The 18886-nt window shown below is 41.7% G+C and overlaps 1 protein-coding gene across 1 annotated transcript in view; it reads right to left on the reverse strand.

The window, feature by feature from the left end:
* LOC107121640 (cytochrome P450 4A4-like) overlaps positions 1 to 10240 on the reverse strand; it is a 34948-nt gene extending 24708 nt beyond the window's left edge. The window contains exons 1-2 of the mRNA XM_015424601.1: positions 10055 to 10240; positions 1292 to 1433 (exon numbers count right to left, since the gene is read on the reverse strand). Of these exons, the coding sequence (XP_015280087.1) occupies positions 1292 to 1433; positions 10055 to 10240 (328 nt within the window). The remainder of the gene's footprint in view (positions 1 to 1291; positions 1434 to 10054) is intronic.
* Between the last annotated feature and the right edge of the window lie 8646 nt (positions 10241 to 18886).

Consider the following 18886-nt stretch of genomic DNA (forward strand, 5'->3'; position numbering starts at 1 on the left):
GGTGGGGTGGGAAGGCTGCAGCTGGCTGACCTGGGCCGGCGCGGTCTGTCGTGGGGGGAGGCCCACAGCTGGCCTACCTGGGCTGGCAGGGTCTGTCGGGGGGGGAGGCCTGCAGCTGATCTACCTGGGCCAGTGGGGCCTGTCGGGGAGGGGAGGCCTGTCTGGGGGGGTTGGGAGGCCCGCAGCTGGCCTACATGTGCTGGCGGGGCCTGTCTAGGGGAGTGGGAGGTCTGTCTGGGGGGGAGAGGCTTGTCTGGGGAGGTGGGAGGCCCGTGGCCTACCTTGGCCGGCGGGGCCTATCTGGGGTGTGTGGAAGGCCCACAGCTAGCCTAACTGGGCTGGCGTGGCCTGTCTGGGGTGGGTGGGAGGCCCACAGCCAGCCTACCTGTTTCCCTGAAACCATCCAGCCCTAATCTATCTTGCTGGAAAACATTCCTCAGCCACACTTCTCTACCATAAATGACAACTTTCAAAACTATAGACATTTCACAACACTCATTTCCGAAGACTCTTCCTTCTCATTCCCACGTAACCTACTGAGACTTTCGTCACAACCACTCACTTTCAACCCACCTTCCCTTGAGACCTCTGCTCTAACAGGGTGGACAATGTGACCACAACCACATTGAATGACAAGGACATCCAACATAAAATGACTTCGTAGACTGCCCAGTTGTTGACACTACTCCACAGACCCCTGTGTGCAATAGGACTGCTAAGTGGGGGCGGGGGGTGGGTAAACCCCCGCTTTGGAGGCCCGATTTCCACTGCTGCAGAATCGCGCCCCGGGGGGAACTCGGCCCCCGAAGCGCAGCATGGCTGCGTCACCAGAGGTGACTCAACCACGTCGATCACGTTGGGGATGTGAACTGGATCGTCGGAGGGAAAACTCTATGGTTTTCCCTCCAACAATGGGGGCCACGCTTCCAATGCGATCGATGTAGCACATCACTAATGGGATGCGCTGGTGGCTCACACACACTTTGCGCGCATGCGACAGAGAAGAGCTCCCAGAGCCGAGCAACGCTCCCCCGCCGGAAAGTCGATACGACTTGGCAACCCTAGTGTGCGACATTTTCTGGCCCACATTGTGTGACCTTGGACACCAGCTATTGTGTAACATAAGGTATGTGAGGCTTTACTTCCACATTTGTATCTTTCACTTACAGACTGCTAATATTTACTTTACCTCCTTCCAGCCTATGCATTTATTACACATCACATCGTTCTAGAGTACATTGTATTGCTTTAGCTACTAAAGGCTGATCATTAAATGATAGATAATGTTTACCTTGTCGAGCAAACACAGCTTTAGCATAATCAGGGTGGTTGATTAGCAAGCTAGCTGAAAAGCCACCAAACCATCTAGGAAAGGCATAGGGGTAATTTTCTGCCCATTCCAAGATTTTTTTGAATTCTTGTCCTCGTCGGATCTACAATAGAAAATATGAAAACATGTAATAAAGCACCTCATTTGTTAAAATTGTAGAGCAGATTTTTTTTCATAAATACTTGGACCACTGACTTTTTTTGAGAATCCAGTTTTGCAAAAGGATTCCCTGTGCAGTGTGTAACTTACTGTTCAAAATACAATTACTACCTAGCCCACAAGGAACAATGACTGTATACCCCATTATAAAAAGAATGTGATACCACATGTGTCACATTCTCCGTTTTCTAAGAGGTACCATTGCCAAAGATGGAGCTAGCATTACTGATGAGCATAAAGGCACAGTAGCTGTTTCCTTTTGGAAGAAGTATTTGGAAACAAACTTTTGAAATGTCAGTGAATTTGATCCATTTGCATATAGCTGGTAGGTCTTCCCAAAATGGAGAAATTATTCCCATGAAGGAGAAAGCTCTTATTAACAGTGTCAGTTTCTTCATGTTTATGACTTCAATGCTTCTTGTGCAATGCAAAAAGGGAGGGGGGAAATGAGAACTACTCAATATACAATTGTGCAAAAGAACAGCAGAAATGGTTACAAACATTTATGTAAAATAATCTTATTATTTTTGTAAAGGTGCAGGTGATACAGGATTTGTCACAGAAAGGATAGTTGAAGAATAAGAGGCAGAGTGGGTTGAAAATTGTATTGCTCTGTACAATTCTATTAATATCCTTCCTGGTCAGGTAGAATAGTGGAGAAAGAACCATTACAACAAGATACAGAATTTGCTAATAGTGGCTAAGATATCTATAGCTTCATATTGATATAAAATCCATTGTTCAAAATGATTATACAGGTGTAAGCAGGCAGACCCCCTCTCTTTAGTGAGGGGCAATGTGGAGGAGAACACCCCCATTTTTCAGCTCTTCAGGAGTACATATGTCAGGCAGACTTGACCTAAGTATAAACAAGATGGATTCCAGACAGGCAGGCCTCATAGTTATGCCTAAGTAAAGACCCTGGTAAGTGTGACATCTTGGTCTGACCCAGCTGCAGCCTGTCTCCCTAACCTGACATCTGCATATGCCAAACAATGGATTTGCCTCACCCCAGAGCTAACATCATTCAACCTGGATTGTTAATTCTATCAGCCTCCCCTCCCCTTTCCCCTCATTTCTTTCATAACAACAGCTCCTCTCTTTCCCACCTAACACAAAAGGAGGGTCACCAAGCAGTATTGTTTCTTTTTGATTAGTTTAATTAGCAATCCATTACCCTCTGAATCACCGGAGGAAGCAACCAGAGTTCCAGCTCAAACACTATTTTACAGTTCCGCAGGGCCTGTAAAACAAAGCTCTTCCACCAGGCTTTCTATTAGGAGCTGCCACTGATGAATGAGCACTAAGAATAACTATGGAAGCTGGCCTGGTTATACCGGATCACTATACAGCAACCACCATCTAAATTGATCTGCACTTTACTTGTATATTGTTTTATGTGGAATCTTATTGTATTGCATCTATGCACTGTGTTTTATTGTATTTTAACGTTGTACGCCGCCTTGAACCTGCCTGTGCAGGCAAGGCAGGATATAAATCGAAAATAATAAATAAATAAACATTTTACATCTAAAACTCCTCCTAAGAACATCTCCTGTTCCCTTTGTCCATTCCTGGGAATGCTATTCAGCCATTCACAGACACCTCTAGCTAATCTTATCCAAAACACATTAACGCCTTAGTTTACTCGGGACCTCATCTCTCATGCAAACTGTCACAAGTTTTCCAGGTCTTTGTTTATCCTGGGAAAGCCATTTTTGGTATTATTTTGAGGCACAAATGTCAGACTGCCTCAGGACACAATTTTCCTATAAAAATAATACCCAGAGCTCTTTGGGTGTATGTTTCCTGGGTCCAAACTGCACACCCAAGATACTGGACATCTTGCCCTTCTGGACCTTGCCTCTCCTGGACAGGTACCTATAATCCCAATACCCCCCTATATTTCCAGCTAATCCCTTTTTTTTCTTAATTGGTCTTGTATGTGTGCTGCTTCTTGCATGCTTATTGTATGGTAATACTCTCATTTTCTCTTAAATAAAATCAATATCTATTTTACCTTGGTCTGATCATTTTGAGACTTCTCTTACAGGGAAAGATAGTGGCAGTGCTGTCTTGCTAGATCACCTCCCTTTCTCCAGCTTTCCTTGTCTATTTAGTTGTTGTAGATTTTCTGGGCTATATGGCCGTGGACATGCTCAAGATCCTACAAGCTAGGCTTCAACAGTACGTGGATAGAGGACTGCCAGAAGTACAAGTTGGGTTTCGAAGAGGTAGAGGAACTAGAGATCAAATTGCCAACATTCGCTGGATTATGGAGAAAGCAAGAGAGTACCAGAAAAACATCTACTTCTGCTTCATTGACTATGCTAAAGCCTTTGACTGTGTGGATCACAACAAACTATGGCAGGTCCTTAAAGAGATGGGAGTACCAGACCACCTCACATGTCTCCTGAGAAACCTGTATAAGGGTCAAGAAGCAACAGTTAGAACCGGATATGGAACAACGTATTGGTTTAGCATAGGAAAAGGAGTATGACAAGGATGTATATTGTCACCTTGCTTATTTAATATATATGCAGAGTACATCATGCAAAATGCTGGCCTGGATGAATCACAAGCGGGAATTAAGATTGCTGGGGAAAAGATCAACAACCTCAGATATACAGACAATACCACTCTGATGGCAGAAAGTGAAGAGGACCTCAAGAGCCTCTTGCTCAGGGTAAAAGAGGAGAGCGCAAAAGTGGGCTTGAAGATCAACATCAAAAAAAACTAAGATCATGGCATCCGGCCCCATCACTCCTTGGCAAATAGAAGGGGAAGTCGTGGAAGTAGTGACAGACTTCACGTTCCTGGGATCCCAGATCACCGCAGACTGTGACAGCAGCCATGAAATTAAAAGACGCCTGCTCCTTGGGAGGAAAGCGATGGCGAACCTAAACAGCATGATAAAAAGTAGAGACATCACCCTGCCAACAAAAGTCCGCATGGTCAAAGCAATGGTATTCCCAGTAGTCATGTATGGCTGCGAGAGTTGGACTATAAGGAAGGCCGAGCGCCGAAGAATAGATTCTTTTGAACTATGGTGCTGGAGAAGACTCTTGAGAGTCCCTTGGACTGCAAAAAGATCAAATCAGTCAATCCTAAAAGAAATCAACCCTGACTGTTCCCTGGAAGGCCAGATAATGAAACTGAAGCTCAAATACTTATTGTGTTTATGTTTATGACTTTCAATGGCTTCTTTGTGTAATCTGACATGGTAACTGGATGTGTTGTCCACCATTTCAGTGTCTTGGAATAAGATACTGTGCCCTGTTTGGGTTAGGCTATGTTCAGCCACTGCTGATTTTTCAGGTTGGCCAAGTCTGCCGTGTCTTTCATGTTCTTTTATTTTTGTCTGGATGCTACGCTGTGTGGTCCCAGTGTAAACCTGTCCACAACTGCAGGGTATGTGGTATACTCCTGCAGAAGTGAGGGGGTCTTTTCTGTCTTTTGCTGATCGTAGCATCTGTTGTATTTTTCTGGTGGGTCTGAATACTGTTTGTAGGTTATGTTTTTTCATACGTTTTCCCATCTGATCAGTGATTCCTTTGATATATGGCAAAAACACTTTTCCTGTGGGAGACTGGTTTTCCTCAGTTGTTTGTTTTACCTGTGGTTTAATTGCTCTTCTGATTTCATTCTTGGAGTAGCCATTTGCTTGAAGTGTGTGGTTTAGATGATTTAGTTCATTGGTGAGAAAGTGCGGTTCACATATCCGTCTTGAACGGTCTGCTAATGTTTTGATTATGCCTCTTTTTTGCCGAGGGTGGTGATTGGAGTTTTTGTGTAAATAATGATCTGTGTGAGTTGGTTTTCTGTAGACCTTGTGACCAAATTAAAGGTTAGCTTTGCAGATGACTGTGATATCTAGAAACGGAAGTTTACCCTTGATTTCTTTTTCCATGGTGAATTGTATGTTCGGGTGGATGTTGTTAAAGTGGTCTAAAAACTCCATCAATTCTACCTCTCCATGGCTCTAAATGATAAAGGTATCATCTACATACTTGAACCAGATCGTAGGTTTGTGGTGTGCAGATTCTACAGCTGTTTTTTCAAAATGTTCCATGTAGAAGTTTGCTATAACCGGGCTGAGAGGGCTTCCCATGGCAACCCCATCCATCTGTTAATAGAATTCATTATCCCATTGGAAGTAATTGGTTGTAAAACAATGGTGGAATAAGGCTGTTATGTCCTCCGGAAAAATCTGATTAACAAGTGCAAGTGTGTCCTTTACTGGAACCTTTTACCAGGAAGCTCCTCCATTAGCATGTCACAGCCTGGGATACTCCTACAAGATAATGACTCAGCCCTACGCCACCTTCCTGAGTACAGCCCGGAAAATATACAACAACTAATGAATTCCGGCCATGAAAGCCTTTGACAACATATCTCCCTGTCTCCTTGTTAATTCTCCCCAACAAAAACAGAAGACGATCCGCTTTTGGGGCAACACAGACCATTTGGGGTAACAGAAGATTTGGAAAATGGCTACAATGGCAGAATTAAATCAGGAAGTGGAAAAATTACTTCTAAAGTTTTTTTTTAAAAAAAAACATTGCCTTCTTTTATTAAATTCTGTTAAAACCCCCACAGGGATGTAAATCAATATGACATTGTCTTGATTATCCAACAAGAAGTGGGGACCCACAAGAAAGTTGTGGGAGTGGCTATCCCATTCCCCCCATTTCTGCTTCTTCCCCTCTCCCCCTACTTCTCTCACACTCTTTCTCCTTCCTGCCACTCCTTTTATTACTCTCTCTCTCCCCCTACATGCTTATCACTTCCTTTCTGCCCCTACCCCATCACTCTTTCTACCCCTGTCACTTTCCCAGCCTCACACCTACTTCCTTCCTCCCCATAGTAGCAGTAGCAATAGCTGCTCTCCAGGAATCACAATGGATTGCCCAAATACAGAGATCAGTTCCTCTTAAGGTTGCCAGCTCCATGTTGATAAATTCCTGGAGATTTGAGGGTAGAACCTTGGGAGGATGAGGTTTGAGCTTGAAAGTGGCCATAAACTCCACCCTTCAAAGCAGCCATTTTCTCTGAGGAAACCTCTGTCACCTGGAGATCAGTTGTAATTCCAGAGCTCCAGCCCTCACCTGGAGGTTGGCAACATTAGTCCCCCTGGAAGAAATTACGGCTTTGGAGGGTGGAATCTATGGCATTATATATGTCTGAAGTCCCTCCCTGCTTCAATCCCCACCATTCCCAGGCTCCACCCCTCAAAGATCCAGGAATTTCCCAACCTGGAGTTGGCGCATTCCTGTTTCCTTCCCACCCAACAGCCAACCAACATTTATCTGCCCCTCTGTGTTCAGCTTGCCTTTCCATCTCCTTTCCCCCCTGCAGCTTCTACTGAGGAAAACTATGGTCTTTCTCCACAGTGGGGACTCAAGCAGTTTATATTATTCTCTCCTCCTTTTTATCCACACAACAGGCCCGGCTCCAAACTGCCTGCTATATAGCCATTCATACTGCAGGAGGACTCCTTCCCAATCCAAGCACTCCAGTCCTGCTCTCTCTCTCTGTCTCTCTGTCTCTCTGTCTGTCTCTCTGTCTGTCTCTCTCTCTGACTGTCTCCCACTGTCAATGTGGCAGGGCCTGGAGTAGAACCCTGTGGTGGCCATTTCAAAAGGTATTGGGGGGGAATTCAATCCAGAGGGTGTTTTTTTTAATTCTTCGGATTTTTCTGCAAACTCACAGAGTCCTCTGAGTCTGTAGAAAAACCTGTTGGAGGAGAGTATGCCCCTATCTCCAGAAATAAGTATCCACACACAGAAGGGAATGCTGAGAATTAGATATATAGATTTTAATAGGTGGCACATTGAAAAATGGTATCTCTTATCAACTTGCTGTGAAAATTATGGTTATACCTTTAAATCTATATATGTACAACTGGAACAAATTTTGAGAGGGTATAAAGGCAGAGACTGTAGAAAAGGGCATGGGAAAATGAAGATGAGTAAGGGCAACTTAAGCAGACAATGCATGGATCTAGCAAACAACACAGGTCAATATTTAACAGGGCTTGGATAAAACTCCCAAATGGCCTGGGCATAGGAAAAGCAGTGGGCTATTGGTAAGGAAGAGCTTTGGAACAATCATGCCAGGAAAGAACTAAATCTTTAGTTAATGAAGCTCTTGAATAAACCTTGCAGCTTTATGATACAGATAATTTTTACCTAGGCTTGCCAACTCCAGATTGTGAAATTCCTGGAGATTTGAGGGTGGAGTCTGGAGAGGGCATGGTTTGGGAAGAGGAAGGACCTCAGTAGGGTATAGTGCCATACACTCTACCATTCAAAGAAGCCATATTCTCCAGGGTACCTGATCTAGTCTAAAGATCAGTTGTAATTTCAGAATATGCCTCACCTGGAAGCTGGTAACCCTATTTTACATCAAATGTTTCTGTACATGCAAGGAAGTGTTCCTTTTTTAAAGTCATTTATCATAAGTACAGACTTTGATGGAATCTGTAGAAAATTAGGTCTGCTACTGAATTGCTCAGCTTGGTCATTTCAACTTGAACAGATTCCTGGTATCTTTTGTTTCTACCTTGTGCAAATGGAAATTGTTAATCTTTATTTTTATGCTATTTTCTGGTTTTGCATGTTTATTTTTCTCATTAGAAATAACAATTTCAACACTGTTTTTGCAGTATTTTGGTATCTAAATTATACAAGACATAAATGCAACAAAATAACATAATGGTGTAAAAAGACAAAGGCTAACTGGACACATGAGCAATGAAATAGGTTCACATCAACAACATACAAAAAATAGAAACGAAATGATATATTTATATATCTCTGTGAAAATACTTCCTTTTTCCAACACAAATATCAACACAAAAATTAAAATCTCATGCAATTGCAAGATGAGGAAAATGAGGGATAAACATGCAGACAACCTCTAGTCACTTCATATAAAATACCTGATTCGACTGTAAGCCTGGTATGACATACTGCATTTTTAAAAGCTTAGAAGTGCCATGTAAATAGATGAAGGATTGAGAAGTTAATTCTTCACAGAGCCAGATAGCCTTGAGTGACAGTCTGTTCCAAGAGATCTGATTGGTTAGTATCAGCTGAGCAGAGAAAGGCCTCTGAAGTGGATACTCAGGAGAATTGAGTCTGATTTCAGCCCTAGCTGAAACACAGACAGGAGAACTGCGGAAAGTTGGCAAGGATGAATGGGTAGTTAGACAGAGACTCCCATTCGGGACAAAGAAAGATTATAGGTCTTCTAGTGAGTGGAAAATTTCCCTACCCAGTTGAACAGGGAGTTAGCTCTGAAGTGTGCAGAGATCCCTGGTCTGGTGTGGTTAGAAACTGCCTTTGGATACCTTAAGAGTCAGTTAAAAACTCAAGACAAGTACTGGTGTTCCAAGGAGAAGGGGTTTGGGTACTGGAAACAGTGCACCAGCTTTCTGGAAACCATAAGAATTGGACAATACTCAAAGAATGTGTGTTGGAGTGTTGGAACAAAAGCCTCTCAACATAAAGATTTTAAGTAATGTGAATAGCTTAATGAGAATAGCTAAGAAACTCTTATTAGCCTGAAATATAAGAACTAACATCTGTGCATGTACTGATTTTACCTCAGAGTTATCTATATGAGTACTTCAGAAATTGTACCCCTGATTTCACCTGACCTTTCCCCTCTATGTTGAATATATTTCGTTAATCTGGAATATTGAAAATTTCTCAAGTGCCATTTAAGGCATATAAGTTAGAGGGGGTTACAATTCCTTCCCTCAGGTTCCTGGGTTGAGCAAACAGGCAAAATATTATACTGTGATAGGGTGGGACAGCCAGAATTCTTCAGGAAAGAAGAAAACAGATAACTAGGGTGGCTCAGTCACAGAAGGGAAAGAAAATCGGAGGAAAAATCTAACCTCTGAGGGAGGGAAGTGGATGGGGTCGTCATAGCTGACAAAGCAAAAAACATCCCTGTGGGACTTTGCACAGGCTCTGCATCTCATTTAAACTGGGTTACAACCAGCTATGCATACTAAGCATGTCAACACACTACCCACAAGAGTTACAGAGCCCTTCCATGTAGACTAAGCACACTTAGCTGCTTTGCAATGGTTGCAGCCCAGTTTAAGTGAGTTGTTGAGCTAGTGAAAATATCTATTTGTCAGCATTTTGCTGAGGTAGTTTTGAAGTATGTTAAATTAACAAGGAATTTAATAATGCCAGTGATCACCATAGATTCTGACACTGAAATAAAAGACACTTTTCCCACAGCCCAGGAGGGATGCTTTAGTGTATTGTCATCAAAAACATGTTTATTTTCATTGCCATTCCCAGCTTCTAAACTTAACAGATTTTTAGAATTCAGCACACAATTGATAAATGTAACAGATTCAGCTATCATTCAAGAAAACAGCACAGACTCAATCAAATAGGTACCAATTCAGTTCATAAGCATAGCCAGTACATGGTGAGGAAATTTTGATGAGAAAATATATGCAGCAGAAGTCCTTTGCACCTTAGTTGTGGTGTTCTATTTAAACTCCCCTTTTCCCTGTCCCAAAGCCACCTTTCTTACCTCCTTGTTGTGGCCGTAAAGCCAGTGGCTGGGAGGACCCGGAAACATCTTGAAGGTGTTCAGCAACTCTCTTTTCCTCCAATATAACTGAATAGCTTTCAGTAACACAAAGATGAAGAGTAACCCAATAAGTAAGTGCAGAGCATGGGGTGAGGTTATCATTATTCTCTCCAGCATGAAAGCCATGCTACAGCACACTCTATGCTTTTCTAACTGCTTTTTTCTGTGTATGGGAACAGCAGTCTTTCAGCCCTCCTTCTCAGTCAGTGTTCTGTGCTGGAAAGTTTTCAGCTACCTGCTTAGTCACCTAGGAAAATCATTATACAAGAGAAAGAGAACAAACAAACAAAAAAAAGGTCACCATTAGTTAACCTTTGCAAATCGAAAGAAAATACCCTGCATTTCAACATTTGCAGGTGTTTCTGTTGTTTTGCATCTTACACTGGTAGCTGACACCAATATTTAGGTGCAGGGAAAACACTCATTTGATGAGGTAAGGGCCTGGGGCAGTAAAGGAAACCAATGGCATACCTAGCCTATTTGCCGCCCAGGGCAAATAATTTATTAACTTCTCTTTTTTCCCCCTGTCAAATCACAGCTGATTTATAGTGGTGCCTTAGGGTAGAGGCAAACCTAACATATTCAACACCTGGAGCTGATCATTTTTTTATCACCCCCTCCTCTATATAACAAAAATTATTTTCAGTAATAATCATGAAATAAATGCACCTTAGAGACCAAGAGTTTCAGGGAATAAGCCCCTTTTGTCAGACATGGATAGGAATAGAGATCCAACTTTTCTTCTACCTCATGACCCAGTGGGAAGTTCTCCTGCCCAACAGCCTGGGCTGGGTTAGGTGAACTTCCTGTAAGCAGCTGACCCTTTACAGAATGCCTGCTGAAATATACTGGGTTCAGATGCGTAGAAGTGATCAGCTCATAGTTTATTAGTGATTCAGCAAGAGAAAGAAGACTGCAATCCCTGGCCGAAGCCAGGTATTTATGTCTGAAAGAGGTTACACCCAAAAACACCCCACTCCCAACAATAGGCAAGTTACACTCTGTTGTTTCCCAATTGGTTTACTCTAGGATCCCTGCCTCCCTACTGGTCCATTCTAAGATCCTAGCAATCTATTGTTATGTATCCCAAGCTCAGTCCTTTTGCAAGGACAGTTCAGGCTCAATACATAACACCTGCTGAGAAGGATGGTGAAATCAACAGCAGGTAACGCTGCTGGCAGTCAAATCCAGCTAAACTGGAACACAGTGTTGCTACTGTGGGTGCCTCCATCAGTTATGCCAGATACAGATGTATAGTAATGCATGACCAGATAACTGCATTTAAGGAGGGAGGGGGAAGTTTGGAGAATTTGGAATTTGGAGCACTCCTGTGCCTTTTTAACTTCTACTAACACTAGCCAAATCATCACAAAATAGTGATTGTAAACTTCACCAGATTGGATGTTAAGGAATACACTACCTCCACCCAAAGAAGCTGCCCCCATCCTCCATTGTTTCCAAAGGACTGAAGTCAAACCAGAGAATCTCTGCAGTAGAAACTGGGGGGGAGGACTTTTGGAAGCCCAGAAGAACCAGTGAAATTTACAGAGTACCCAACAGTACCAGTGCAATCACATAATGCCCAACAGAACCCATTGCCATTGTGGCAATGCCAGCTCAACAGGACTGATGTCATACACAGAATCACAGTTGGGGTGGGGTTGAGGTTAGAAGCCAAACAGAACCAGTGCAATGCACAGTGCCCAGCAAGCCCAGTGCCACTGTGGCAGTGCCAGCTGATGTCAAGCACAGAATCACAGTCCAAGCAAGTGTGTGGGTTGGAAGCCTAGCAGAACCAGTGCAATGTACAGTGCTTAGAAAACCCAGTACATTCTGTTCATAATATTAACAAAGGTTTGCTGCTATACTACTCTTAAATACATTCTGTCACCAAGCAGGACAGGAATGAGAAGATCTTGAGACCAAGAAGTGAAAATAAAAGGGGGAGGGACCACAGAAAAATCAGATGAGGGGAGACAGAAATGAATGAGAAAAGTGTGAAAAAGAGGGAGAGCGATTAAGAGAGGGAAAGATTGTGTTATCTTGCTGTAATACTGTAACTATTGCTTTGCAAGATCTGGCTGAGCTGGGTGCAAGGAAAGGAAGAGAGAAAGGCTAGACTATTGGAGAAAATGACCTGCCGGGTGGTAATTACTGTAGCAGCTCTCAGTGTGCTGGCTTTGTTGTTGGGTTTAGCACAATCTGTTAAACAAGTTTGCCTCACTCTTGGAGAAAGGAAAGTGTAGCCAATCCTGGGTCCCGGTCACACGGGCCGGAAAATGCGGGGGGAAGCATGGCTGTTTGCCCCAGAGCAAAATAACGCATGGCCACCCAATCACACGTCCCGTTGAGGTCCCGTGGTTAGGGGGTGAGGTGCTGATCACACGGCTATCCTGCAGCACGGCAAAGAAGTGGTGCAGCGTGATCACAGCAGCAATCGCTAGGCGCCGCTTCCATGGCAAACGGGTGGGTTTTTTTTACTGAAGCTTGTGTGCATGCACTGTTGGGTGCTTTTGTGCATCCTGTGGAGACTTGGGGGGGAACCCCTTGTTTGCGAAGGAACATCGGCGGGCGCAGGATGCCACGGGATTCCAATGGAAACACGATCAGACGCCTACCCTTGCCCCACAGTGTCTGGAAACCAGTACCTGAAATCTGTGTTTACATGGCCACTGTTATAAACTTGTGTTTTCGTGAGGGAAATGAGCTCAGAACTTGTCCTTACATCTACCATAATGTTGAACAGTTTAATTAGACCTTTTGAGCATGCGTGGCCACCTAACAAGCTCCTTTGGGATCATGCCCTGCCCTGGCATCAGCCATAAACATTGTAACACTGCATTTATGGCCTTGCAGCCAGGGTGAACCAGCCACTAGGCTTACAATTTGCCTGGTAGGAGCAGGCAATGGGGGAATGAGAAGGATGAATTGTCACCTTTGAATGAGGTGCAGTTTCTAAGGTATAAACGCCTCCTGCAAGAAGACTGGCAGAATGACATGTAATGAGAAGCAAAGCAATTGCCACAGTGCTCCTGTGACTTATAGCACCTTACTCTTTATGACACTGAAGAAAACAAACCAGCTACTTTGATACTCTCTGGGCATGTGATGTTGTCAAAGGTGGGTGAGCATGAACTGTCTTTGTTACATATTAACTGTATTAGCAATAACACAAGGGATTTGTGAATTTGTTTTAAGGTGTCAGCATGTTTTCTCAAACTGTTGAATAAACCTTAGTTCACAGGAATCTGTACCTTGTGCTTCCATGTTTAGGGCATGAATAAATAGCTCAGTTAAGCATTGACTAGTGCAAGAACCTGTGTACTGAAACTATGCCTTCTGCCTACCATATGAAGCTGGCTATTAATAGCACATTTTTCTGGGATTGTTTGGATGGAGAAACTTCTTGTTAGTGGCTTCTCCTCTTTAGCTCCCACTATTTCATAGGACTATCAAATCAGCCATGCTTAAACATCTTGTCTCTTAGTCTTTCAAAAGAAAGATTCAAACTTACCTTGCTCCAGCTGCAAATGGAATAAATGCATGAGGATGCCTTTGGGATGAGTTCTTTGCTGAAAACCTTGTAGGATCAAAACCCTGAAGTAATTAATGGGATATTCTTAATTATTAATAGCGGGCAGTATTATTTAATACCAGTAAGCAGCAGCAGTACTAATTAATAGTAAGCTGTACATAGGAACAGAAGAGCCTTCCTGAATCAGACCAGTTCCTCTGGAGGACCAACAACAGGCATATAGGCCGAAACCTCTCACTCCGACCTCCCCCCTCCCAGATGTTGCCTCTGGCACTGGGATTCAGAGTTTGACTCCCCTGAATGTGGATGTTCCCCTCAGCCACCATGGCTTGTAGCCATTGATAGATTTATCCTCCATGAATCTATCTAATTCCCTTTTAAACTGTTTATTCTTGTGGCCATCACTACATTCTCTGTAGTAATAGCTTATACGATTTTCCTTAAGTATTTGAATGTCATTATTTTTACATTCTTGAGCTCTGATGCTTTAAAATCCAAACTTTGAATATTGTGTCATTGTATTATGATTTCATTAAGTATTATTATTATTTACAAAATTTGTAGTTTACCTTTCTGCCCTCATAAGGGGCCACCAATGTGACCATGGATGAGCTAAACAATATTGAGCATCCCATAGAAACAATAAAAAGAAATATCATTTTCAATGTGATGGGGAAGGTTTCAAGTTTAAATAGCTCTGTTGCATCCACCAGCCTAGACAGTGTACTTTGTTCTACCTATAAAGCATTTTTGTAAATTAAAGCAAATGGAGAATTCCCCTATCACTCAGAGGTCCATGTGCACAGTGACGTCTTATGGAACTTCAAGTTATACTGAAGTCTTTCAGTTAAGTTATATGATAGCATGTCTTCCTTATTTGAAAAAAAAAGTTACCTTAGAGTCTTGTCATACATTTAGGTTTTTATGAATATTTTGAATGCTAATTGCAACCAGAAAGCCTGAAAAACAGCAGGGAGGGGAACAGATGATGGTTAGAACTGTGCAAGAGGCTCAAAGGGCAGGACTCAAAGTACTGCACAGCTAATTTGTCATGCTTTGGAGACTGTGTTTGAGCCCACCTTCACCCACTGTCCCATGGGTGGGGATTTTCTAAAGTTATTGGTAATATTGCATGGTTGTTTGCTGTTCAGAGACAGCAAATCAGAAGTCCATTGGTTTATCCAATCTCTTGGCCATCTCCCTGTCAACCTTGTCAATTGTCCATTAGCTTTTGGGACAAAAGGCATCAGAGAGTTTGGAATGATTAAAATAATTTAATGAACTGTGGTAGGCTTCCATGGGTATATCTGAAAGCAGATATGGTAGACAGCTATTTATTCAAACTGAAGTACTTCTTTAGATGAATATTATCATTGACCTATTGTCACCACTTTTGAAGTACTGTTTTCTGCATTTCCTTGGTAATTTATGAAGGAGAACTTTTTTCATCTTGCTCATAAGGGACCTGCCACCTGCATTGGGGTGCACACAGAATTTCTCCTCAGCATGTCATCAAAAAGAACAACAAGTATTCCATTTCTTTAGGAGCTTCTCAGTAATATGTGAACCAGTATTAGTGCCATCAAATGTTGTCAGCTGAATGATTTATATCCAACACTGAGAAACACAGAAGATAATAAAAAGTAATATTTTAAATAAGAAGAGAAGATGAGGCTGTACAAACCTTTAGGCAAAGTACGTCCATCAAAAAAAGTGATGGGTTTGCTCAGCTGATGGGACACAGCTGGAACTGGGGGATACAGACATATACTCTCCTTAATGCACATGATGATGTATGTCATCTTACTAAGGTCCTCTCTGAAATTTGTAGAGAAAGTTATTCATCTTTCTGCTAGTGAATCAGCAAGCTCCATTAGCTGTACAACAACTGGATCCAAGTCATACAGTCCCTTATTTAAAATCTTGCCATTAAATCCCTTTTCTCTTGTACTACCTTATGTAATAATGGAATAAAAATCACTAGTGCAATTAATAATTTGAGAAATGTAATCTCTTACCATAGTAACTGTTGTGTTCTTACATAGACTGAGAACGCACCCAGTCGGGCGGTCAGGATCCTAGAGTGACCTATGGAATGCAAGTGCACTGTAACTAATCCTATCACGGGTGTGGGTGTGTGTTTGGGTGTGGTTCACAATGAGAATATAAGCAGGCCTACGATCCTGCTTTCCTTGTCTTGTTTTCCCAAGCTGAAATAAACTATGAGCTGTTTCACTTACCAACACATCTGGACCCAGTACCAACTATCTTGGTGACTTTGTGCTGGTACAATTTTGAAAGAGGTGTAGGTATTTCATATTTATGATGGAATGTATAGGTAAGTATTTCCAAAGTTTGTGATTAGTTTTAAATCCTGAGCACCAAATTATACACTGGTTTTAACACAAGTGTGACCATCATGGGGACTTACAGCTCCCATGTTTCTTATGGGAACTCAGCTTTCAAGTGCACAGGACCCCAATTCTGATGGAGCCAATGGCACATGCGGCTTCTCCCCCCCCCAAAAAAAAAATTGCTTTCCTGATCTGAAATTGCCCCAGGTTGGTAATATCTGGTTTATTGGCAGTTGTATATATAGCCCAAATATTGTCCTGCAGGACCAATTAAGGCAAGCTGAATAGCACAGGGGAAAGGCAGGAGCTGCTTTTCTTCATGCCAGTCCTAATCTGAAATGAGGGCCCCCTTACTTGAAATCTGAGTTCCCGTGGGAAACTTGTCTGACTGCTAGTCCCCATGGTAGTTCAGCCCTAAGGCAGCAGATCATAAACATACTTGCCTGGAAGCAAATACCACTGAAAACAGCTAGAACATCTGAGTATATGATCAAGATTAGGATATGCTAGTTAAATGATAACACATAACAAGGAGAACAGCAGCAGCCTCATGATTCTACATCTAATAAACTAGATTTTACTCCAGTAGCACCTTAGAGACCAAGAAGATTCTTTGGGATATGAGCTTTCAAGATTCAAAGCTCCCTTTGTCAGGTAACTGATGAACGAAAGGTGTCACAAAAGAGATAGTAGCCATGTTCATAAATTACAGTGAATGCACATACAATCCAGTATGTGGTGTTTTGACAACTCTGTTCCCTCAATCCAGGCCAGTGTATTAGACTGCCCTAGTCCACTCCAGGACTTGGTGTGGGCAGAAACAAAGGAAGCTGTACTGGCTGTAGCTCCAAGCAGAGAAAGAGGTGGATTTATTTGAAACCATGCTGCCTCCTTATTTTTGTACCTAGCATTAAGAACACAACAGGGTACAGGGTACACTTGAGGTTTTGTTATATGCGCACTAATTCTCATGGTACTTTCAATGCATGTACAGCTGAGTGATTGAAACTGCATATTTATCCAGGTACAGTTCCCGAGTTTCTTTTTTTCTTTTTGAAATTTATCTTTTTATTTGCAGGGAATTAAATTACAAAGTTATACAAAGATACATAAAATACCTAAAGATACAATATGCTATCCAAACTTGTAAGATATATAAATCTCTGAAGTGATCAAAATACAGGATGGAACAAATAGCTAAGAATAAGCTAAATCAACTATGAAAATATATGGGGTGGTATAGAACATTATGAATATTATAACATAATTTGAATAAACATACAATCATTTTTAACAAGAACAAGAACTAACATAAAGAGAAAAGTAAAAGTATAATATTATAATACTAATAAATCAATTGGGTAACATCTATTTAGAAATGACTCATTGACAGAGATAAACTCAACTACTGGAAACCAAGTTTGAATAAAAGTCGACATTACAGGGTTATTACTCTTGTCAATTGTGGACTTACTATCTAAAATCTTTTCCAAAATGTACATATCCCAAACACAATGGTACCAATTAGATAAAGATGGAGTCTTCCAAGCAACAGCTATGGACCATTTCGCAGCTGCACATAGCATGGCAATCAAATCGCGTCTAAGTAATGGAACAGATGAGTGTTGCCATAAATTTAGGAGTATAACCTCCGGGGTGAATGGAATCATATAGTCTGTTATCCTATGAATAATTTGGTGTACCATACACCAAAAAGTTTTGATATACTTGCAAGTCCACCAATTATGTATAAAAGATCTGTCCTCTCCACAACCTTTTCAACATAATAGTTGATATGACTGATTAATGTGATGTAGTTGGTGAGGAGTTAAGTACCAACAAGAAATTAACTTGAAGGTCTGGGTCTGGATGTTTAACAAATTTGACTTAAAAGAAGTTGAGGTCCATATCTTAGACCACTGAATATTTGATAAATTGCAATTCAGATCCTTATTCCAAGATTGGACATATGAGGGTAAAGAACGTCCACTCAACTCTAATAATAGTTTGTATAAAAATGAAAGCAGGCCTTCACTAGTTGCGATGTTAAGTTTAAATAACGTTTCAAAACTTGTCAATTGTCTCAATAAACTGTCTCTAATTCCTGAGTTCTCACTAAGGTGTTGTAAATAGTGAAACCATGGGATAGGATTCACTAACTTAGATTCTAGATATACCTTATCACAGAGTGAGCCTTCCGATGTTATATTCAGGAATCGGGTGAGATGTGAAGATCTCCAGACTTTTGAAAAGGCTGGCCATTGCCCAGGTTCAAACCATGTTTGCCCCAAAAAGGTCGAGAGTGGTGTAAATGGTGGAGCTATCCCAAATCCCAAATTTTCAGTGTAGTAGCTAAGAATCTATTATTTAGTGTGGTCTTGGGCTTTTCCTTGGAACTATTCCAGATTACCTCATCAAGAGTTCTAGGAAAAATACCTGACTGTTCAATGTGTTTCCATCCTAAATCAGCACTCCGATTAAGCATTAAGGTCACATTTGTCAGTTGGGCTGCTTCATAATAAACTTAAGATCTGGAAATCCTATACCACCCTGTTTAGGAGGTCTTTTTAGAGTCTGAAAGCTAATCCTTGGGTTTTTTTGCATTCCAGAGAAAACTAAGAAGAGTTTGTTGCCAGAGTTTAAATTGAGAGTTAGGAAATGGAACAGGTAAAATACGAAAATAATAAATAAATTTGGGTAAGATGAAGGATTTGACTAACATAGTTTTTTTCCGTCCAGGACATAACCAGAGAATCCCATTGTTTACATAGGGTTATTATTGATTTATGAAGTGCTGAGTGATTATTACGAAGAAGATGATCCAAATCTAAGGGGATGTTTACACCCAAATAATGCCAATTTTTAAATATCCAGTTGAAAGAG

This window comes from Gekko japonicus, unplaced genomic scaffold (assembly GCF_001447785.1).
Source record: "Gekko japonicus isolate JY-2015 unplaced genomic scaffold, Gekko_japonicus_V1.1 scaffold2816, whole genome shotgun sequence".
NCBI lineage: Eukaryota > Metazoa > Chordata > Lepidosauria > Squamata > Gekkonidae > Gekko > Gekko japonicus.